This window comes from Epinephelus lanceolatus, chromosome 20 (assembly GCF_041903045.1).
Source record: "Epinephelus lanceolatus isolate andai-2023 chromosome 20, ASM4190304v1, whole genome shotgun sequence".
NCBI lineage: Eukaryota > Metazoa > Chordata > Actinopteri > Perciformes > Serranidae > Epinephelus > Epinephelus lanceolatus.
Genome location: NC_135753.1, coordinates 16361405 through 16386057, shown reverse-complemented (window position 1 = coordinate 16386057; position 24653 = coordinate 16361405). Strand labels below are relative to the sequence as shown.

The 24653-nt window shown below is 40.8% G+C and overlaps 2 protein-coding genes across 5 annotated transcripts in view; one reads left to right on the top strand and one right to left on the bottom strand.

Moving 5' to 3' along the window:
- asap1b (ArfGAP with SH3 domain, ankyrin repeat and PH domain 1b) overlaps positions 1–3577 on the bottom strand; it is an 86729-nt gene extending 83152 nt beyond the window's left edge. For all 4 annotated transcript variants that reach the window (XM_078162441.1, XM_033638395.2, XM_033638398.2 and 1 more), the window contains exon 1: positions 2814–3577. In XM_078162441.1, the coding sequence (XP_078018567.1) occupies positions 2814–2939 (126 nt within the window). In that variant the 5' untranslated portion in view covers positions 2940–3577. The remainder of the gene's footprint in view (positions 1–2813) is intronic.
- A 3402-nt stretch (positions 3578–6979) lies between these two features.
- Positions 6980–22680, top strand: nfx1 (nuclear transcription factor, X-box binding 1). Its single transcript, XM_033639266.2, has 23 exons — positions 6980–7144; positions 7917–8849; positions 9356–9517; positions 9848–9925; positions 10097–10202; positions 10694–10765; positions 10893–11032; positions 11151–11250; positions 11357–11574; positions 12360–12457; positions 12563–12593; positions 12689–12771; positions 13247–13355; positions 13587–13706; positions 14887–14966; positions 15057–15287; positions 15821–15894; positions 16419–16520; positions 16972–17109; positions 17226–17292; positions 20497–20642; positions 20744–20848; positions 22242–22680. The coding sequence occupies exons 1-23, from the start codon at positions 7126–7128 to the stop codon at positions 22315–22317; spliced, it is 3288 nt and encodes a 1095-aa protein (XP_033495157.2). The 5' UTR covers positions 6980–7125; the 3' UTR covers positions 22318–22680.
- Positions 22681–24653: the final 1973 nt, after the last annotated feature.

The following is a 24653-nucleotide window of genomic DNA, read 5'->3' as shown; positions in this document are numbered from 1 at the left end:
TCTAATGGTATGAAGGCTTGAAGCTGTTAAGATATCTTACTTTGGCTCAAGCTGTTTGACGAACCAACTGAGTAACAATGTCTTCCTTGTGCTCAACCTCTAGTAGATCAAAAACACCAAATATTTTTGGGTTGCAGTGTCTAAAATCCAAAGCTTTGCTATTGCTTTTCCCTAAATCATATCATAGTTAATTGAATACATCAGATAACCACTTCTAAGATTTTGTTTTCCTGGAATATGGAAGAACATTAACTGTTATTTTTGACAACAATCAATAATGAAAATACTTATTGTTTGCAGCCATAATCTCTGGAATCTGGATGAATAATAGGATGATTCCCTCTGACTTCACCAACAGAAAATCCAACTGTGCTTTCTGGGAAATGCAGTGGAAAAAATACCACAACAATGACTGCTTAGCACTAAAGATGACACCAAAATAAAACTCACACCACATACCGACACAGCTTCCGGTCTAACACCCACCCACCCCCCCCCACACACACACACACACACACACAATGCCCCCATCTCCTGTGTCTCAAACAGTCAGGACAGCAAGATTATTTTTAAGACTTTTTCCTCTCCATTGCACTGCTCATTGTTTTCCATATTTCAGCACTGATTCAAGTGTAAACAGTAAACACCTTGGTGTGAGAAAAGTTCCAGGGTGGGGGCTGGTGAGTCATGAATACTTTTGTGTCATTACACACCAATCAATAATTGATGAATTAAGATGATATGATGCTGCAATGACTTTTTTGCTTCCTTTCTTTGCACCTCCACATGACTCAGAGAATGACTACCCTCCTGTGGGTCAACTCGCCCCCTCAAGTTACAGCATTAAATATTCAAGCTGTACCTTTGCATAATTTACCTTGTCAACATACCAAGGAAATGAGTTGGAGGGGAAAAAAAAATGGGACGACTGCTTTAAGTTTGAGGACTAGAACTCGGAGCTCAGAAAAAACCCAGGACATTTTAAACTAACTCCTCTTCAGGCAAAGTGACGCCCAAGGCAGTTTTGCTTCTCTGCAGCAGCTCTGGGTGTATGATGCAAGTGAGCCCTTACATGTCTACGCAGGGATCAAACAGGGTAGCTAATTTTATTAAACAGACACTAATCTAACAGTATCCATGGCTTTAGGCAGGCTGTGTGCTGCAGGCGTGTTTGCCACAGTCTCCATCTGATGGGTGTATCCTGCTTTGAGTTACCCGACAAGCCGCCCATCCTCGCCCAAATGTTACAGGGGCATCTTGCCTTTTGTTTAAACACTGAAGAGCATGTTGCTCACTCTTAGCATAATGGTCTTCCTTGTCATGTGATCTCTGCAAAAAATTCCAGAGCGGCTACTGAAGCCTAGCGCACATGGCGGCCTTTTCTAACAGATGTTTTTCGTTTGTGCTGCTGCAGTCTCTGGGTTCAGAGGCACAGAGCCAGAGAGGTGATTCATGATGTGAGCCTTTTCCTTGTTACAGTCAGCAGACACAGAGTGGGCTCTGGGTGGAGAATAAACACGGCCCTGGTTCTGTTTTGGTTGATTTTTTTATTATCATGATATAATAAGCTTGTAAAGGATAGAAGATAGAAGTGATGGATAGCACGGGCTGTTTGCTGTAGTAGCTGTTAGGACTGTTAGGATGTTGGAGAAAGGACCAGGCCTGCGGTTTTATCCCCTTTCAGCAAACATATCTGGTCGCTGTCATGCTCATCTTATGTTTACATAGCATCTGTACAGTTATTTAATCACAAATAAACCCCATTTTCATTCAGTGAGCCTGAAGTCATTCACGTCTGCAGCTAAATGTGTTTTAAAGTGGGAAATGAGGTCACCTTTTGGCATTAACTAACAGCAGTGAAGGTGTGCACTCCCCTGGTTTGATGCTCCATTTAATCATAGCAGGAAGGATGCCAACGGAGGGCGATGGTGGGGGTGGGGAGGTGGGAAGCACACATACACATAGCAACCCACCTGCCTGGCCTGATTACACTCACCCTTACATGATCAAAGGTGACACAGCATCACAGAGAGTGACTTTGTGTGCGCAGTATTTCCCTCTGAGGAGAAATCTGTCTGTCTTTTAATGCAATCTGGCCTACGTGAGAGTGGGGAATCTCTATAATCCTGAAACAGTTAATCCAGATCTGACTGCCAGCGACTAGAGAAGGTCTTTCTCTCTCTGTCACACACACACACACACACACACTGCTACAGCCTGGCAGCATGCTCTGAAGCTGTGAGTTATGTAATAGTGAACACAGAGAGCTGCAGGCCTGAGTGCACATCCTCCTATTCCCTACACCACCAAAGCCATCCACCCCCTCTATTATTACTCTACATATCTGGCAAGAAAAAGGCAGCAGATTCACAAGCACAAGATGAGAGCTCACCTACACACACCAGCTCTGCAGCAGCTATGTGTGTGTGTGTGTGTGTGTGTGTGGGGGGGGGGGGGGATGTCCATTTCTGCAGATGGTAATGAACTAGTGCATACCAATATGCAGTTTCACAGCAACTGCAGCTCAACAGGTGCAATTATTTTCTTTTCTGGTGCAACACAGTAATGCATTTGGGCCTCTAATGGGATTTTGCAATGCTGTCAAATATCACCAGTTGAATTTAGGCTTCATTGCATGTGGCCTTGGTTGTATTTAAACTGCATTCCACCAATAAAACATGTTGTATTTGTGTTGAAGATTTATTTGTGTGTTATAATGTAGCATAATGTTGTGTTGTTTACTCAGGCATCCTCAATCATCCATCCATCCATCATGCACACAGCTCGCAGGCAGGCTGACACCGTGGCCTTACCTCCTCCAGCACATTGACTGTGTTCCTACAGCTCTGCAGTCGGGTGGTGAAGCTGGATGTTGTCGGGGAATTGTAATCCTCTGTTGTCTCCGAGAGAAACTCGGACACCGATATTTGATCCGGCATCCTTTAACGGGGAAAATGCCCACGGGAGGGTTGGCGATGAATGCTCAGAAGGACAAAACCATGTAAGATTCAAAAACAGAGAAAAAGCAGTGGGAGTCTGGTGCGACCGCGAGCCGATGGGAGGACGGGGAGAGCCTGTTTTCCTCGCAAAACTGTGTAAAACTATCGAGATGATTAAGACGTGTCTTCTTCTCCGGTGACTTCTCAAATGACTTCACTGTTCCCCAGGGGCCATGGGAGGAGGGAATTAACTAAATTTCTGCAGGCTGTGTCCCCTCGGTGTGTCTATTCCTTGCGAGGATGTCTAAAAGCGACGCATTTATAAATAGTGTCACTCTGCGTCTAACTAAACCTCGGAGGAAAAACCACCGTAAAGAATAGCGGATGCCCTCATTATGGTCTACAGATGTTCAATAAACCGCTTGTCGTCAAAACAGCCCGCCGTTACCAGCCTCTGTTTAAAATTTATCATAGTCCATGGTCTGCCGAGGTCGTCTCTGACTGCAGCGGGGTTTGGTCCTCTCTCCTTCAGCCGTGGTTTTTGTTTTTTAACGCTAAACGCTGCCGCAGACACATTCACTGCCACTCTCTCCTGCTCGGCCGCGCTCGAGCTTCTCACAGCAACCGTCAAGCCTGCAGGAAGGAACGGCGTGGTTTCCGGTAAAGGGTTTCAAAATAAAATCCCGGAATGACAAGCAAATAATAAATGTTTAAATTTATTTATTAAATCTTTCAGACGTACTAAATTATTTAAAGAATGTTATTTGAATGTCATTGCCACATAGAATAGGCAAATTTACACATACGTCTGCAAAGTCTAATATTTTTGAGTGTTACTGTATTGACACTTTTACAAAACAGCTGACCAATCACACAAAATATTCGGCACCGCTTTATGTTGTGTGGAAGGTTAAAGAAGAGTATCACTTTTTTAAATTATGCATATATTGTAAATTCAGTTAATTAAGTAAATTATATCTATACATAGTGGTCAAATGTTTGCCTTGTTCACATTTGTTGGCCTTGTTTTAGCTGCATGTTAATTTCTCTGTGTGTACACTGAAAAAAAACCGAGTCAAATTCCTTATATTTATACACACATTTTAATTAAAGCTGATCCTGATTCAAATAAGTGTTGTATAATAGTAATGAATCATCGATGAGATTCTATTTGAAGTTGAAAACAAAACACAAGGTCGTGATAAATATCTAAACAGAGCTTCCGGTGATATGAACTCAAATAGTTAACATGATGCACACAAATAGAGCTGTTTTGCGACAAAAAGCGGAACGCTCTTGTCACTTCAGTATTTTAATATATTATTTTGAAAACCACCGTGCCTATTTTCCGGTCATTTCTATCCATTAACGGCACCTTGACGCAGCTTTCTCCCACCCACCTCGCCTGGTTGACGGGGCCGAGGAGTCACTCTGCGCATGCGTGATCTGGATTCTGTGACTGTCGGCCTGCCACAGAAAACAACAATTTACAGAAAATAAGCATACAGGTTTGGTTTGTTTGACTCGAAGCTACAATGAGAGGGATATTTAAAGTCCTTGAGTGTCATTAAAAGAATAGGAGCACACATAATTATTGTCAGTTAAAGCAAGCTGCCTTCAAAAGCAGCACAATTCAGTGTAAAGCCTCTTTTCATCAATGTTAACAGTTGAAAATCGTCACTGAGGCCTTCTAGTTTGTACTGTAATGCAGCAAAACCTTGAGAAATGTTTTAACCTCACCATTTTAAAGTGTTCTATTCCTTAAACCAATGGGTGGAAGTTACTAGGCTGCCTACCAGCTCAGAAAGTGAATCACCATGAGCTGTTACTGGTCATTACATTCATTTTCCTAGGCTATCATGGGCATGGGCTGATAACACTTACACTTGCACTAGTGTCCCCTACTGTCAGATGAGTTCATTTGAATTTAGTTCAACTGTCACTGGGAAAAAATGTGTTTTCTGGAAACTAACTGTTTATATATTATTGTCATATAGGTACCCAAAGACTAATCAATATCTGACATAAATTCAGTTCAAATTAAAATAATTCAAAGCTTTATTATCCTCAAGGGAATCAGATATGTACAGAAAGCCAAAAAAGGAAAACATAGAAAATGTTATACACATGTAATACATGATATGTAATCTTTGTATGATTTAAAAAAAATAAAAATCAAAGATTGGAAGTGTGCTAAAAAGTAATGTACACTACTTCCGTTTTTGACCTTGCAGCTGTGTGTCATAATCTCCTCAAAATTCTTCAACAATGAGCCTTATTCTCAACTCACAGATCACAAATCTGTCTTACCCAGCTAAATTCGTTGAAGTTCATCTCAAACTTATCTCATAAAATCACAGAAAGTGTCTGGTAGCACTCCGTACTAGTTTTTACATATCCATTCTTTAATCTGTTATTATAAAAAATAATCTGAATCAGATTTATAGGCCAAGTAAGTGTGCACACATGCAAGGAATTTAACTCTGGTTTTTGTTGCTGTCAGTGTAGTGCACAGAAATATATACAGACATAACAGCTAAAACGAGGGACAAAAACATATCTGGACAAGGTAAACATAAACATTTTTGCAGACAGTGAGACAATAGTGTAATGGTGCAGAGTGCAAAGGGTGCTGGAATAAATACAGAATTATTAATGTAACAGTTTGTTGCTTTCTATACATAGGTAGTTGGATTTGGGAGTATATACTGTTTGCTTATATTAATATCGACAGTGATGATATTTACAGTGTGTATTAACTGTAAAAATATATAATTTACATGTACAGTGAAGTACAGCGTATGTTTGGTGTTACAGTTATACAATGAATGAACATTTTATTTTCTTCCTGGACATCTAATAACCCATCCATCATGGGATTATTCAGGCACATTAACCAATAACAAACCAAACATTCAGGAATGTTAACCCACCAACATCTAACAGCACAATACATGACTAACATCCAGACATAAACACAAACAATATCTGGCAAAAAAGACATAAATCTCCCACAAATAATCCTTCAAAAGACATCCAACCTCAACAACAACAACAACAACAATAAAAGAAATACAAAGCACAAACACAGCCCCCTGAGTGCAAGACAAAATACACAGATCCAAACAAGACAAAATTTGCATCTACATGAATCAGTGCCAAACATTATTTGATTCAGTTCACAGATCAAGGGTGTCCAAACAAAACAGGGTTAAAGGGGTCCGTCATGTTACTTTTCTCCTCCATTCCCACACCCTAAAAAGATACTCGGAGAATGCAAAAACAAATCAAATCAAAAAGGGATACAGTTAGAGCTTGATCCTCCATAAGGAAAATCAGGAATTTTAACTTTTTTAAACAATATTTGTCATAAATCATGATATAGAAGACAGTACAAAATGAAATAAATTATTTTCCACGTCAATTAGCTCACAATATTCACAAATTCTTTAATCTTTAGTTACACCTTTGTATCTTCCAGTTTCAATATATAGCCTAGTGGTAATACGAGACATCTAAACTGTGCACAGAATGATCGTTGATCTCTAGGCAAGTTATACTTAACATTAATTTCACATTTGTAGTCAAGTATACAGGCAGTATACAAGTGTAAAAGTGTATAAATATATGCAAAACTATGATGTAATACATTTTATTATGCTCCTAATTCATCTCAATCTGAGAAGCCTCTCTAATCTCCATCAGACTAATCCAAATATGGAGCGCCACCTTGTGGTCGTTCATTAACATTATTTTCTGTCAAATGTCTTTTTATGCCATGAATGGGTTTATGGTTCTCAGTTAATTATTAATAACTAATAACTGTTATATCATTAACTTGGTTTATCGTGTTCTGTATGTGTTATGTTAAATAATTAGAATTCGCTTGACATGCAATCACTTCCGGTTTTACTTTGGAAACACTGACCAGAAGTTCCTGTTTTAATTCTTGCTAGCTTAATATAGCGTGTGTTAGCTTTAAGCTTGTGTTGATAAAGTGAGTTGAAGGTGGGAGGGGATTGACTCTGCCTGTTTAGGGAGTTCGCCTCAGTTTTGGCAACCAGAACACAACTGGGAAAGTGGACATTGTCGACGAGTACCTGGACACCCCTGTCATATCTCGCAAAACAGCCTGTTGTCCTCAAACTTGTGTCGTGTGAGAAGCAACATCCAGAGTTCAAACTGAATGGCTGAGGGCTCCTCAGGTAAGTTATCTAACATGCTGTCAAAATATTTTATCAATAGAGTAATTATCGCCAAATTTAAACTCAGCTGCTCTGTAATGCCACACTGCCCCTTTAAAATAGCTTGCTAACGTTATACACACTCTCTTCATGTGCTAATTTAGCTAGCATGTTGCTTAGCTAACGTTAGCTAACATTAATTTTCAGCTAACACCAGCTAACTGACCGAGCAGCTGATTTTTCCATTTATAAGATCCTCGTTCGACTTGCTAAGGGTTGCTAACGGTAGTATTGCATCTTACGTGACAACACGTGACTGTGAACTTTGAAATCCGATATAACACCTGACCTGGGATACAGTAGCAGGAGCTAATAAACATGTGATTAGCCTGTCAGCTCCCAGTATCACGAGTGTGTGGGTGTGCGAAAGTTGTGAAGTTGTGATTGCTAGCTAGCTAACGCGTTACCTAATAGCTGTAGTATAACTGCTGGCTACATATCCTGAGTATGGGTTACAGTACAGGACAGAAAAGTACCAAATGACTTCATACCATAAGTAAATGAATGACATCAGTTTGTTTTTGAGAGTTTTAATGTTGGTGTTATGACATTATGTAAATTTAAAGACATTATTCTGGGCTACAGACTCAGTAATTGACTAGTGAGTCAGCGGTGAAAACTACTGAGTCATTGTTATTGTCATTTCTTATGTTGAACATATTTACTGGAGCTGTGTTTGGTTGGGATTATTATACACACAGCTTCAGTCTTTTGACACTTTATCTGTTTGCAGATCCACCTGACCTCCATTCAGATGAGGCGTCACATCAAAAAACCTATCAGCACAAATCCAGAAGAGGCCGCCCCAGACACAACAATGACAGAAACCTGAATAGTTATGATCCTTCTCAACAATATGGACACCTTCACCAGGGCTTCAAACCCCCATTTAGCCATGATAATTCAAATTATGCATTGCATCATCAACCTCCATACCAAGGAGAGGATGGAGCCAGAAGGCGAGGCAGAGGTAGAGGGAGGAGAGAGGGGAATAGAAGTGTAAATGGGAATTTTAGTGGCTTCAGCTCCAGTTGGCAAAGACCAGGAGGCGACTTTGGTCCGTATAATGGCAACAACAGAGGTGCAGGGGGCTTTCACTCTGGGGCACATCCCATGGATGGACCTGATGGACCTAACTGGCGAAGAGAAGATACAGGAAGGAATTTTGAACAAACAAATGAAGACCAGGATGCCCAGGCTAAAAAACCAAGGAAGTTTAGCCAGGAGCAGAGAAGAGGACAACAACCTGAAAAGGGTAGTCGTTTTAAGGAGAACAACGCTGCAGTTGGGGGTCAGAGGTCAGATGACACCAAAGGAGAGAACCCTTCGTTAGACATCAGGGACAGAAGTCAGAGGAGCAGTACTGGTCCAGACTTTCAACGTAATGATCATCAGAGGGCACACACTGAAGCAAAACGACGTCAAGGACCAATCAAACCGCCCAAACAACCATCTCAAGAGGAAACAGCCTTGGAGATGAGGCCCAGTGTCCAAGATGACTCTGGCCATAGAAGATCATCTCAGGATCCGGTCTGTAAAGCTGGACGAGGCTCAGGACGACACACACCCCAGCAGGCAAGAGGGGGGAGAAGAATGCATTATCAAAACCACAGGCCAGGCCAGAGGAACTGGGACAAGATGCCAGAGAGCAAGGAGACACAGACAGGTTAGTGTGCAGCTCCCTTTAATCACTTAAGTAGAAACCAAGGAGTCAAAGATAGCATTTAAAAGCACACTCTCGCTGATTTTTTTTTAATATTTAAAGATATTCAGCAGCCACAGCAGTATTTTCCCATCATTTGACAGCATCCTAAATTAAATTTGTTTGGAAGCTGTACACACATAACGCCTTGTTACCTACTTAACCGCTTCTTGATATTGCCCTTAATTTTCATAAAGAACTCTGTGTGCTGGTGACACTTTCTCTAGCCTGTCATTGAGTAAAACATTTAGTTTTGCGAGTACACATTTTAGCTGTCTTGTGTGTATCATTCTATACTCAATATCCTGTAATTTAGCAGAATAGATTTTGATAATAACCTGTGGGTTTGAATCAGCCTCCTCAGCACATCATTATTTTTTAACAGAGCTGCCTTTTTTTCCTGAGGTTAAAGATGTTAAGTGTCTGATTCACTCCTTGTTTCCTGAACTGCCAATCTCTTCCTTCCACAGGATGTCTGATAGAGCAGCTGTCAGAGGAGAAGTACGAGTGCATGGTTTGCTGTGATGTCATCCGGTGCATGGCCCCGGTGTGGAGCTGCCAGAGCTGCTTCCACGTCTTCCACCTGAACTGTATCAAGAAGTGGGCTCGATCCCCGGCCTCTCAGGCAGACGGTACAACCTTTAAACAACATCTGGATGTTTGCTACACAATTTTAGCAGCTCTGACCCACAGTGCACTCAGAATGGTTATCTCTGTGAGGCTATGAAATAGCAGGACATAATCCACTGTAATGCATAATACTGTTGTGGAGATGGACAATACCTATTTGTGCCCATTAACAATAGCAAAGAAAAGCAGCACCCAGGCTTTGAAGCTCCCGCTGCATCAACAATGTGTGTTGTGTTGTGTTGCAGTTTTAGGCCAGTGGGAATATCTGCTGTTCTCTGTATGAAAAGTTAATACAAAAATGTTTATATGCTAAAACAAAGCTGTTTTTTCAGAATCAGCTAAAGGCTGGAGATGTCCGGCCTGCCAGAATGTTGCACTGAAACCACCAACGTCCTACACCTGTTTCTGTGGTGAGTGACTGTTTAGTTATGCATTTAAATACGTATTATAAACATGAATCTATTTGTTGTCAGGTCAGATTATTTAATGTTTATTTTTTAGTCCTATAACTGATCAAGTTTGTGACTGCAAATGAGATAATCAAAGTCATCACTCCTTTTTGTTCCACATTTGATTGGCAGGTAAAGTGACAAACCCAGAGTGGCAGCGCAGTGAGATTCCTCACACCTGTGGTGACATGTGTGGGAAGAAAAGGAGCGGAGTGGACTGTAACCACCCCTGTAACATGTGAGCTTTAAAAATCACAGGGAGACAGTCATGGTGTCTGTCTCTTGTAATGTCAAGGTATTTTTGGGAAAAGCTATGAGTTGGCCCTTTTTTTTAAATTGATCATTCCCAAGTCGTGAACTTGCTGATTAGTCAATAAAGATATACTCTGATGAAATGCTTTGGGGCATGTAAACGCACATCTTATCGGATCACTTATTTAGCATCCATGTAAACAGTGAAGTTGGAAGCTCTAATCAGATTGATTTCAATAAGGTTGAGGGAATGTTATCCACGTAACCACAGCTGCCCCTAAAGATCTGTGATTATATCCTAGGTGGGAATTTAAGTCCAGCATAGAACAAAAAGTTAATTAGTAAAATATGTGGGAAAAAGTACTATGATCTTGATTTTCAAAACTAGCAAAAATTACACTGTAGTACAGATTTTGCATGCATTTTTTAATAATGTGAGTATTTGTGTTTAACTATACTTTCTGTGTCTCCCTTCAGCTTATGTCACCCTGGACCTTGTCCGCAATGTCCTGCCTTTGTAACAAAATCCTGTACCTGTGGGAAGACAAGGTATTCTGCACTTTAACAATGTTTGCATCTCTCTGTGTATCTTGTGTGTGTGTTTTTGTGTTATTCTAAGAGATTGCTTCCTGTGTTGTCTTGATGCCATGATACTGATAAAACCATAACTTTGCAGTCAACCAGTGCGCTGTGGCCAAGGTACAGTTCTCCGGTGTGACAAGGCGTGTGGTGCCTTCCTTAACTGTGCTAAACACACCTGCACCCAGGTGTGCCACAGTGGGGCATGTCAACCCTGCCAGCTGCAAGTTCAGCAGGGTGAGTCTCACTTTGCCAGCACAACTCCACATAGTGTAGTGTTTATTTTTTTAATCTTGGCAACTTTGTCTTAGCATAAATGGTTTTAATTCTTGTCTGTTTTTTTTTTTTTCTTTAGTGTGCTACTGTGGCGTTACCACTCGTGAAGTCCTGTGTGGCACAGATAGAGATGGATTTGATGGTTCGGGACATTTCTCCTGTCAAAAATTATGTGGGAAGTAAGTCAGCACTAATGATGTCTAACATCTGATAATATTAATTAAAAAATCTTATTTCAGTGAGACAGTTCCCACCCCTGCCTGACACTTAGTTTTCTCCATTCAGGATGCTAAACTGCGAAGCTCACCAGTGCCAGCAGGTGTGCCACCGTGGCACGTGTCAGCCGTGCCCACTCTCCCCAAGCTTGGTGAAGACGTGTCCTTGTGGTCAGACACCACTGGCCAAGCTCATGGAACTGGGCTACTCTGAACGACGAAGCTGCTCTGATGCCATCCCCTCCTGTGGGAAGACGTGCAACAAACCCCTGGCCTGTGGTTCCAGTGGTAAGGAAGAGGGACAAAGGGTGTCTTAACTAGTAACAGGCCTGTGTTTTTCATAAGTTTGTAGCTGCCTGTCGACATGCTCAGACCCTCTCACTAGATTCAGAATAATTTCTCATAATGTAGCATAACAGGTTAAGTAAGGGAAGTGAAGCTATCCTCACACAAGATCTGAAACTGACCAGGTATAGGATATGAATTCGTGTTATGGCTCTGAAAGGTTTTTCATAAGGGAAATGCTTTCAGCAGCTACTGTTAGAGGAACCTTACATTTGTGGTAATGGAAAAGCAGATACAAAGCAAGCTAACTAAGCTAACTGCAACAGAAAAGAGGCCAACTCTGTCACTTTTCATCCCCATCCTCTCCTTCAGTGCTCACCAGCAAAAGCAAAAGTGAAAGCCAACCCAAGAGTCACTCTTGTTTTGGAATGAGCTTTGTCTGCTTGGCGTTATAGCCTTGCTATATTTGTGGGGCTTTTTTGTTTTGATGCTGTGTCCATGATTTTTGTAGCTTCCTCTTGGATGCACCCTGCTGTGCTGTGTTTTTGATGTTGGCATTACTTCTGGATATCTTGTAACATGTTGTATGCATTCTATGAATCTCCTTAAACTAGAGCTAAAGAAATTCTCTAAGAAATGAAACTTACGTAGCATCCATTTTATTTTTCCTCCACCATTATCCATCTGTTTTCAGTCCTGAGACAGCAATTTTATTTTGTGTGTTCAGACAGGATATGCATTATGTTGAGCTTGCAAGCACTGTTCTTAATGGACTCATGTTGTTTCAGACACCATCCATCTGTGTGAGAAGTTGTGCCATGAGGACAGCTGCGGGCCCTGCTCCCTGACCTCCACTATCAGATGCAGATGTGGCTCCAAGACCAAGGTAGGCAGAAACACCAGCAGAACTTTTGTCTTCAGTGTTAGTGCTGCTCTCATTTGCTGTGCTGTGTTCATGACACCAGAGTTAAAACTGACCTTTGTTTTTCAGGAGGTCCCGTGTGAAACGATCCAAAAAGAAGGTGAGATTCAAACAAGTTCAAATGATATTAAGCAAATGCGGGATTGCCACCTTCCTGCATTATCTGGTATTTCTCTTCTGCCCTTTTTTTCCCAGATGAGCTTGTCTTCACTTGTGAGAAGCGCTGCAACAAGAAGCGCTCCTGTGGTCGACACAAGTGCGGCGAGCTGTGTTGTGTGGTGAGTATTCTATGACTCTGTATTAATGTTGCGTAGTTTACACTCTCCAAACTCTCAATACAGTTAAACAAATTGATGTTAAAAGTGACAAAAGAGCTCAGATTATGCTGGTGTTGTGTAGTTTAACTTGTGATATTTTGTGTAATAATATAAAAAGGTTTTCTACCACTGAACACATGGCCTGAGTAACACTGTACAGTGATGTGACGTCAAATGCTGTTCAGTGGTATGTCAGCTTAAATAGAGATCCTGCAATACAATACAATACAACAGACACAAAGAGGCTAGATACACATCTTAAGGTGACACAGAAATTTAATTTCAGCTTAAAGCACACATTTGATAAAAGTGTTCAGAGTTCTTTTATATTGAACTCAAGGTCTTGCAATCCATTCAAATAGCAGTAAAAGTTTAATTTTTAGGACAGTGCTATTCAATAGGAGGTGGTGTCACTGGTGTCTGTCTGTCTATCTAGAATGTAGAGCACAAGTGTCCCCTGATCTGCGGCTACAAGCTCAACTGTGGCCTCCACCGCTGCCAGGAGCCCTGTCACCGTGGAAACTGTGAGCCCTGCTGGCAGTCCAGTGAGTCCTGCAGGCATTTAATGTGGTCCAACAACACTGTATTTATGAGTCAAGTCTCAGAAGTACCACAGTGTTATTCTGCCATTTAAGAAAAAAAAAAACTAATTTGAGGCTTTACATCATCTTTGTGTCATTTTCTGTCTTCTGTGGTATTATGTCTGGCAGTAATGTGCCGTGACCATGTCACAGAGCTCATATCCTATGTGGTGTCATGATTCCTTCTGTTTGTAGGTTTTGATGAGCTGGCTTGTTACTGTGGGCTCACTGTCTTGTACCCGCCCATCCCCTGCGGCACAAAGCCACCAGAGTGCAAAAACTTATGCACAAGAAGACACGAGTGTGACCACCCAGGTGAGATGAAACAGGAAACGTTACGGCAGCTCGTTTATGGCAAAAATTATATCAGAAATATTTTGGTTAATGGTGATATCACAGTTATTTAACACGATTACTCGCTGATATTGGAAACATTAATTTATTGAACTTTTTTTAAACAATTGTCTTTTTATCAGTGGATTTTCTTGAATTTCTACATGATTTATAGCTATAAACATGGCACAAGAGGAAAGGGAAAGTCTCGCTAAATTTTGCTAAATTTGTTGCTAGTTGCTTTTTTTTAGAAATTAAGTCACTAAGAGGGTTGAAAAGTCACTAAATCTAGCAAGAAAGTCACCAAGTTGGCAACACTGAAGGCACTGGATTTATAAGGGCCCTGGTACACCGGGCTAACGGTTGGCCATTGGTCAGTGTCTGTTACCCTAATTTTGGTGTGTCTCACACCGCCAGCACTAGTTGGCCCTTGTCTGGCCCTTTTCAACTTTTTTGGCCGATTAAGCGTGTTGAATCGGGGTTGGAGACGGCCCTGTCGGTGAGTGAAATCACTCTGATTGGCAGTTCAGCTCAGTGCACAAGTAGAAAAATGGAAGTGAGGAAAGTAAACAAAAGGCTCAAGTCAAGTGGATGTAAAGTCAAAACATAGTTGTTATACTGGATAAGATTATCTTTTTAGCCACTGGGGTCTTTAGTAGAAACATTTTGTGATTGCGTTAATGTTCACTAGCGCACTATAAGTATCTTGTTTTCTTTCAACATAAGGTTTTTTTGTTAATATGCTAAGTGGCTAACCAGCGTCTTGAATCTGTCCTGTTGGTCTTCCTGTTTCCCTTTTTGAATGACAAATACAGACTAGTTATTTACTCTCACACAAACCAGAATGTATGTGCTAGTTTGCTGTGGGCTTTAGTCTTTGCGGTATGTTCAAGTGCAACTTTTTGGGCGAGACAAAGGCAGGGTGAGGTGACACCACAGTTGGTCTTTGTCACCACTAGTTCTTTGATGTCAGTTTGGTGTATCTTGGCCTTAACACAAGACAAACACAAACAAGAGCATCGCTGCGAAACTAAATGCACCACAACAATCATTTAATCTTAATTATCTTGTTTTCATAATCATTGGAAGCCAAAATTGTAATTGAAAATAGACTGCAGTTATAAACTGTAAATGAGAATCCTAACATTTATCTCTCATTTAGTGTTTCACAACTGCCACAGTGAAGAGAAGTGTCCACCTTGCACTTACCTTACTCAGAAGTGGTGCATGGGAAAGCACGAGGTAATGTCCCCTGAGCTGACAGTCTGCATAACTCGTTTTCATGTTTTTTTATTATGTGATTAAAGTAACCACTTTTTCTTTGGCTCACAGCAACGTAGCAACATCCCATGTCATCTGCAAGACATCTCTTGCGGCCTGGTGTGTAATAAAGCGCTGCCATGTGAAATGCACCGCTGCAGACGGATCTGCCACCGGGGCGAGTGTTTAGCAGAAGGCAGCTGCCAGCAGCCCTGCACGCTACCTCGTCCAGACTGTGGCCACCCTTGCTCCGCTCCCTGTCATAAAGGCAGCAGCTGCCCACGCACCACCTGCACCGCCAAGGTACAACACACTGCCACTGAGAGCAGCTGGGCTCCCAGTAGCTAAAATATGGGTTACAAACTTGGTACAGATGGTCGTTGTTACACCGAGGGCTTTGGTTCATGGGGAGTGTAGGCGTATTTTCCCATCATCCAAATATTTCTCCTCAACTTGATAACTTATTACCCTGATGAAAAATGATTGTACGTGTCACATCTTCTAATTATTGAAGTTTATGTTCAACAGTCCAGCTGTGTATTCTCTCTGTTCTTTCAGCTACATGTGGTTTATAACGAGTTGATGAAATCTGCTGTAATAGTACGTAGCTGTCAAAAATCTTTAACTTGGATGAAATAATAACATTTCAGTGGCAGTCCTCCAAACACAAGAGCTCAACAAACAATGAGGCCTTTCACAGCTGCAGGAATTCCTTACACACGCAGCATCGAATTCTCAAGAAACCAACATAATTTGTCTGCTTACAAAAGCCTTTTGGCACCAGACTCAAATCTGTTCACTCGTATGTTTAACATTGTCTTTCATACTTTTCACAGGTGGCTGTGCAGTGTGATTGTGGGCGAAGAAAGGAAACGGTGGTCTGCGCAGAGGCAGCCACTTCATATCAGAGGTCAGTTTAACTATTGTTCAGTAGTGTTGGGCGAGATTGAAATTTCCCTACAGACATATGGCTTCAAGCAGTAATGTAAAACAATATACAAAATTACCATCCAAAAAACACTGAAGAGAGAGATGGGCAAAGATATAAATATTTATGGACTGTGTTCTAATAAGCAGACGTCTTACCTGCTGCACTTCAAAGGCAACTAGGCGATAACGCAGCTGCCACGCTGTTGTGAAAGCAGCATGGGCTAACGTTACGGTGTCAGACATAAGCTAGCATGTTGTTTCTTTCTTCTGTTTTTTTTTAATAGGCTATACCTATGTGGGGAAGCATAGAGAAACCCAGAGAAAAAGGGAGACTAAATGTAGTAATTCATAACACTTGTAATTGAATATTGTCTTTTCGTGGACATGCGAGGAACAATATGTCCTGTTGAACTATAATCTTGTCAATCGCCCCAGCCTTGTATTTAGCTGTTTTAATTGTATATACGAAGTGTTTGAAAGATCCCCTAAATCTCTGTACTGCAGGTATGCAGCCATCGCCATGGCCAGCAAACTGTCTGACATGCAGCTCGGTGACTCAATGGACATCGGCCCACTCCTCACTAAGAAGGAGCTGAAACAGACCAGGTGCAGTAACAAAGCGAATCGATGACTAAGATTCGGGGCCAAGCTGCTGATGTAAAGTGTTTTTTGAAAGTGACGCACATGAAATGATTTAGGACACGAGGCATGAGAGGCTGTTCTCTGCAGTGATTTTAGTACGGGCACAAAGCAGTTTCCTTAAATCAATAATGAAACATTATTTAAATGTACTCCTGCATAGAAGAAATGGATTTCCTGCTCACTATGAGTGATTACTTTTTTTGTTTGTGCATTAATATTTAAATACATCAATCAAAGGTAATGCATTTTAATGGATTACAGCAGCTGCAGCAGCCACTCAGATTTACCCATTTTAATCAGAATAATTTTAGTGCAGCAAGTTGAAGCAAATGAGGTGTGATTCACATTCAGCTTCATGATTTAATGCGAAATCTGCTTGAGTGTTTGTTTTAAATGAGCTGGTTTGTTTTCTCAGGCTTGAATGTGATCAAGATTGTGCTACTTTGGAGAGAAACAGACGTTTGGCGGAGGCGTTGCAAATAGACCCATCCTCTGACCCCTTCAACGTCCGCTCTACTTCTGTATACAGCGACAGCCTCAAAGAGGATGCCAGGTCTGCTCATCATAGTTCTGTTTATTACCGTCTATAATTTGCATAAGGTAATTTTGTCTGTGCAAACAGTGTGTCCACACAACACACTAACAACTCTCCATTCGCCTCTCTTTTAGAAAAGACCTGAAATTTGTCTCCGAGGTAGAAGAGGAGATCAGGAATCTTGTTGAGCTTGCTAATAAGGTAAGATGATACAAGGAATCCCTTGTGTCGGTATGGTAATGGCAGCTTGGGTGACCTCTGCTGCTCCCTCTGGTGGCTGTGCTGGCAGCCCACTGCTCCCAATAACTGAAGAAGAGGTGATGAAATGTTTGATAACCTTAACTCCTGTCCCGAACATTTTTATACTGAAACATCTGACTGATTTTGCATTTACATAATTACAAAGGTTACTTTATTGTGCCCAAGGAATTGATTGCATGTCCCAGGCTGTCAGCTCCCATACAACACTGTAAGGTAGCCAGTGCACCATCAGGAAAAAGCTTTTGAACTCCTACCACAACAAGAACCTAGGCGATTTCAGTTCTTGCTTTTCTCCCTCCCCCAGCGCCATCTGGTTGGTTTTTCACCATCCATTTAGTGTAATTGCTCTTTTTATATGCTTTTGTATTTTAAGTGTAATTCATTAGCCAAAAAAAAGACAAAATGCACAATAAATTGAGTTGAAGATAAATTTGACTGAAGTTAAATTTCCTATAGCTATCGCAATAATACTGTTATTGTGAACTCGTTTAGACACAAAATCAGGTGGTGAAAATCTGATATCACACCAGCCCTTGTTTCATATGTAGTGGATATGTTCAAACTTTACATTTTTTCATGTTTCAGTGTTACAGTTTTATGTTGCGATTACTTTGTAGTTACCGAGTGGTTATGTTTAGGCATAAAAACCACTTGGTGAGGGTTAGAAAAAATGTTTTGGCTTAAAATACTCCGTTTGGTCGACATAAGCAGGGATGGAAATGTCTGGACGCCTTGTTAAAAATACAAATATTGGTCGCACAAAAATGGTTACACAGTAGTCTGCTGCTGTCTGCTGCTTAGTCTAATGCCATCGACCATTCCCTCCTCCTCTGAATGAGAACCTCGGCTCATATGTGTGTTATCTGAGCTAAGTCACTTTAGAAATGTTGATATGATATGTATGAGACATAGAAATGTAACATATCTGTGATTTTGCAGACACGAACATTTTATTTTGGTCAATGGGCTGCAATACCATAATCATTACAACCACTTCAAAATGTCTGTATTCTGACCGACCCTAACTTATTGTCTATTACTGTTCCTCAGTATTTATACTATTACACTGTTCACTGTTATATTAACACTTATATGGGCTGCTTAGATCTAGTGTCAATAAAAAAGAAATAATGGCCAGGCTCTACCTGATTAGACTGCCCACTTTTAGCTGTGACAATGTATGGACCACAGCCCACAACTTGCACCATTATTTTCTGACCCAGTTGTTGTATATTCAGCTATTTTTGAGCTCGGTTAAATCTCCACTGGACCTGCAGGAAGGAACCAGCTGTGGTTGCTTGTAGATTTCTGACAGGACGGCGAAGCCTCTTTAGTAACAGTTTCTAAGCCAGACGAAATTAGCAGGTACCTCATGGGGCAGTTAGCAAAATAGTCTCCGTGTTCTTGTTTCGGCTTTGTTGGATGCATCGAGGCTTACAGAAGTGAGGCTGTCAAGGTCACTGTTGCTTTGGTGTCTTGCCAGATGTAAAAATGTATTGTTTATGAGGAGCTGAGTCTCTTTTTGGAACAGTGAGTCATGGCGGCAAAGCTTTTCTGCCTCAGTCTGCATGTCAAAGGTTTGATTATATTTTTTTCACATCTTAAATTTACTACATACTGCGCTGCCTTTACGGACTTAATATTCTGCCCTTGACCTTCTTGTGTGGGCTTCCACTTTCCCAAAAGCAATGTTGTTAAATTTTATTCTCTATCCAAATGTTGCCATAGTAATTTCTAACTAGCTTCTGGCAGAGAGAGCGGATCAGTTTGATGCCAGTTGTTGTTTTCCCAACCTCTCCGTGTGTACTACACTACTATAAAACATCAGGTCGAACAGGCCACAGAAAACAGGCCACACATACACCACGTGGCCAAAAGTATGTGAACATCCACACATTATACCCATATGTGATTAATGAATGTCTCATATCAAAACCAATTGTTAATCTGCTGCTTTAACAGCCTCCACTCCTCCTCTGTGAAGGCTGGTTTCAGATTTTGTAACCTGGCTTCAGGGATTTGTTTTCATGCAGCCACAAGAGCATCGGTGAGACTGGATACTGATGCAGGGTGCAGTGTTAATTTTGGCAGCTATTTTAGATTTATTCTTTGTCATTAGACGAAATCAGTTTTACTCACATTTAGTTTTTTTAGTCTAGTTTTAGTCAATGAAAAGTTACGATTAGCTATCTTAGAACTTATTATTTTACATTAAAGTTAGCGAATTTAACACAGCACAAAAAGCAGAGTGGTGCGCCTTCAAGTGAGTAGTAGTAGTCATATTCTTCCCACCTAATTTCCCAGCTCTCCAGTTACTACAGATCATTGTGTTTTACTTTCTGCTGAATTATAAATGAAGTGTGCCCAAAGATCTATATCTTTTTCAGTACAAACCCTTTTTGTATTGAAGCCATTATGTTGTTATAAACTCCCTGTGGGTTTGAAATATCTTCACTTGTATGGCTGGGATTCTGGAAATCTGTGACCATTCCTCACCCAGTTCAACCAACGAAATTGCTTATATTTCGACTGACAGATGAGATGCACAATTAACAGAAAATATTAGGGATGTTATTCTCAAGTTTAATCAAAATACAACTTTATATCAATTCTTAGGACAACAAAACAATATTTGCTTATATCACAAAGTCTGCCACAACACAATTTCGATTTGATTCAATTCAGGGCCTGTTTTCGATGTGAGACAATAACAGTAAATATTATTGTACTGTATGTTGTAGCATTAAAATTTCCCTCAACTGAAACTACTGGACAACTCATGAAAAGCAGCCTGGACCTTTTTTGGGGTCAGAATGGTAAAATAATCGTGGGATTCACAAGGAATGAGTAACAACTTCTTAGAAAGTCTGGAAAAAATATCATGAGGTTTTGTTTATGGAAATGATTTTTCAACTTTCCTATCCTGTTAATCATCTCACAACCCTTCAGACTGCACCCAGTGGTCCTGACCTCCCAGTTTATTTGAAAACAGAATGTAGATGTAGTTGAGTGATAGCAACACAACTCTGCTAGTTCCCGACATGTATCATGTGTCACTGGAGGGCAGCGGGAAGCAGATCAGTGAGGCTTTGAGATGCTTTTTCAGTATAAATCCTAATGGACATGCTAAACTGATGTCTGCAGGGAAAACAACCAAAGAGGACCCACCGTTTTCCACCCATGAACAGAGAACACCGGAAGATCATCCACGAGCTGGCCGAGGTTTATACTGTGGAGAGCGTGAGCTACGACAACGAGCCCAAACGCAACGTGGTCATCACAGCCCACAAGTAAGACTTTGTTCAATCAGTAACACACACGCAGCCTGGATAACTTTGTAACACAAGACAATGTTGATTGTGGATTTTAAAAAGATTGCTTTTCTTCTCAGGGGGAAGGCAGTGTGTCCAAACTCAACCCTGACATCACTGATAGAGCGAGAGATGGCTGTGAGGGCCCCTCCTCCCATCGCTCATATCAAACAGCATAGCAGCAAGTAAGTCTTCCTCTGTGGTTAACGGGATAGTTTGGGTTGTAGGGGTTACTTATCCATAGTCAGTGCATTATCTACAGTAGATGGCGGTTGGTTTGCCCCCAGTTTGGAGAAGCAGACGGGTATACCGCCACTGAAGTTAAGCAGTGTATTGCTGTGAACGGAGCCAGCAACAAAACAAATTTAAGCCACCCTAAAATTATGTCTACTTAAAAAAATCAATTGGTGTTTTTGGACCAAACAGTTCTGGGGAATCCCTGATAGGAGCTGCGTACTGGGGATCTCTCCCAAGAGCTACAATCCTTAAGGTTTTTTCGTTCTGTTTCAATCGCACCACTAATAGGAACTCTGGAGTGGCGTACTGTAAGCCAGCCGGTGGTTGGTATAGCAATGTCACTTTTTTGTGTTGTCTGTTGTTTACAAGGCTGAAGGGTTTTTAAAAATGGTAGTTGCCACTGGTGTTCAACCATCTAACATACACTTACGACGTCTGGACCAATTGCCGGACACTTATATCACTTAAGGTCCTCTTGTGCTGGTTGAGTACCTACTCTGAAATAGGAGCTAAAAAAAAAAAGTCCTTCAACATGGCATACTAAGAACTATGATCACTATGATCTCCTAGTTCTTTCGGTGCGGACACAACCAAAACGGGGTTTCTTAGGACTATGAAAAAGTTCCTTCCGAAAACCCTTATTATCAGTTCAAGTGTTCACTATACTTATACATATTTTCAGTGCTTTACTTTGCCGTCAGACAGCCGAAACTTAGTTATGCTCACTTCAAAGCTTAACTCTATTGACAAAACAGTAATTTTACTTCACAGAATGTGGGAGTTACTTGTCTACCACTGCCTTTATTGGTTAGTTTTCTGTGACTTTGGTATTTAAAGTTACTAACAAACTAAATGATCACAGCAGCAGTAGACCAGCAACTCCACATGTTCTGCAAGGTAAAATTACTGTTTTTATCCATGAAGTCTGGTGGCTATGAGGATAGATATAACGGCTTCAGTTCCCCGTCGGAAAGGGCCGTCTGACTGCAAGGTAAAGCAGTGAAAAATATTCTAAATGTAGTGTACACTGAAACGTACATTGATCTTTTTTAGGTGGCTAAAATATTTTGTCCAAACTGGGGATGTGCCAACCAACAACTGACTATGGATATGCACCTCTGAACTATTCCTTTTTAAGAGGTTGTTCTGTAACCAAAGGGCCACAAACCAAATCATCACAATGTGCCAAATGTCAACAGTGTCTTTAAACAGCTACGATTGAACCTCTAACATGTGTAGAATAAGGATGTATTATACAGCCGTTAGTTTTCAGTCTGTCTCCTTATTTTTCAGATTTTACGGTCTGCTTATGACTCATTTTCTTCTTGATTCTCCTCTCAGGGCCGTCAGTGGAGGCGCCTGGTCGAAGATTGCTAAAGAAGAGCCTATGATAGATTATTTTGATGTCCAGGACTAAAATGAGGCCAAAAAAAAAAGTCAAAAACCTCAGGATCTACTCACAAACATCAGTCTTCATCTGCCAAAAAGTCTGAATAACCTTATTTCATTTGTGTTCATCAATGATCAATAGGCTTCTGGTTCCATAATAAAATAAAATTGTTTGGGAACAACACTTAATATATCTAGGAGGAAGAAGTGAATGAGTGCCGAGTTAAGTGTAGTAGTTGTAAATTTCCCCTTGAAATGAGAAATTAAAGTTGACTGAGCCTGGCACGGATGATTTTGAAAGGCCTCAGAGTGTTTTCTTTGCCTCCTTTGTATGCAGCCAGTCTCTCATTGAACCCAACTTAATAAAAGCTGAATTCTGCCTTATTTAAAGGGTATAGTTGTTGGTATGAATTTAATGCATCAGCTTTAATACTCAATCACTCCTCATAAGAATAGTTCATATCTCAACAGCAGGTGCTTCTTCAGAGTGAGTTCTCTGGTGTAACGGGTTTGCCACAAAATGTTTTCAGCCATGGGATATCTTTTGTTCTTTCTGCTGGTGGTGAGCCAAGGCTTCAGTAGTAAACCTCTGCTGATTGAGTTTGTGGGTGGGTAGGAGTGGGCTGCACTGCGGAAAGAAAGCTTTGTTTGAAACACGGCCATTGTGCCGAGTTGTGCTGCACTTTCTGAAAACTCTTCCCTGGTAAAACCTTAAGGAATTTTGGGGTGAGGTCAGTTTCAGAACTTGTGGACCTGAGAGGGATTATTAAAGATATGTAACCAGGAGGATTACTTGTCTGCCTGACAGCTCTGAACCTGATCTCTACCTGATAGACTATTTCAGTCTGCAGCCTGAGAGAAAGGGGTCAAAGGGTTACTTCAGTAGCTTTCAACCTAGACCATATTTTCCCATATTTTGTGTCTAAGTGATTAATGGCAACTACAATTTTTGAAATTGATCCAGTATTGAATGAGAGGGCTCTGCAATGCTGCAATGTTAAGCCTCACACGGTCAATATATGTGCACGAACAGCAGTTGTTTTGCCATTGACAGGCTCAGATTGTTATTCTAAGTATCTGACAGCATCCCTACAGAGATAGGCCTCTTTTGTTAGAAAGTAAGAGCCTTTTTGTTTCACCAGAAACACCCCCAAAATTGCTATTGCCAGACCCACCAGACTCCATTTAAACAAACAGTAATTTAAGCTTGCATGGAGCCAGTGTATTTTCAAATCCAACTGGGTGACTTAAGGGTTTATTTCAACCAAACCAGAGATGGTGACTATTGGAGCAGCAGAAAGACGAACCAAGACGGTTTCTGAGTTATAATTTTGTTTTTATTGACTTTCAGTTAGATGTCTTTGGCGATAGCAATGTCAGAGCTGTTTGTGGTTAAAAGTAAAAGGATCCTACTCTTAAACAATGGTCTGCCTCTGTGGGGATCCTTTCAAGAATGTTGTCAGCGACTTGAAATAACAATTAGTGCCTGTCAGTGGCAAAAACAAGCACTTTAAATGGACTTGAATTGATGATGCACATTTGCCCAAATGCTTACATTGCAGCCTGTTTCACAGCTGCAACATTGTCGCTCAATACTGGACCAGTTTTTTTTTTTTTTTTTTTTAAAGTGTTCCTATAGACATAAAAACATGGGGGAAAGGGTCCAGGTTGAAAAATACCAAAGTTACCCTTCAAACGAGTTCAGATGCTGACTCAGATTTGAGTCCCAAATATGCTGACATGACAGACCCATGGACTGTCCTGCACTGACTCCACACTCCAGTTTTTCTCCTTATATTTTACCTTCTATCACACCATTAGTTACAGGCCACCACACGGACATTTTGTGCTCAGCGTTCCTCACAGAGTGGTTTTGCTGATTTCAAGAGACTTGATGTAAAGACTACATAAAGATAAATTTTTCTTCAGTGCAGTTTTTATGCCTCATTCCAAAAAAGCAACTAAATGTCTTTAAGTTTTACTAGAAGTGACATGTTTTAATGTCTGTACATCCTTTTAAAATACATAATTTCAAGTATGTTTCTCGTATTTTATAGAACCGTTTATCGAAGAGTATCTCTTCAGTGGTAATAACATGCCCATGATTAATGTTTCCCCCTCATGACATCAGTATATTTCTGCAGCACTTGTACATTCACCCAAATCCCCAACTTCATATTCAGATCATTTGCGAGATATTATCAGTACGTCATTATTATCGGCTTATTAGCAGCTTTAAAATGAAATATCGGCCTGAAATGAGCATTTCTGCTGATAGGACAGGTTGATAAGATGACACTGTAATTATGTGACTTTAATTAGTCAGATTGGCCCTGGTTGCGTCTTTTATCAGGACTGTCTCGG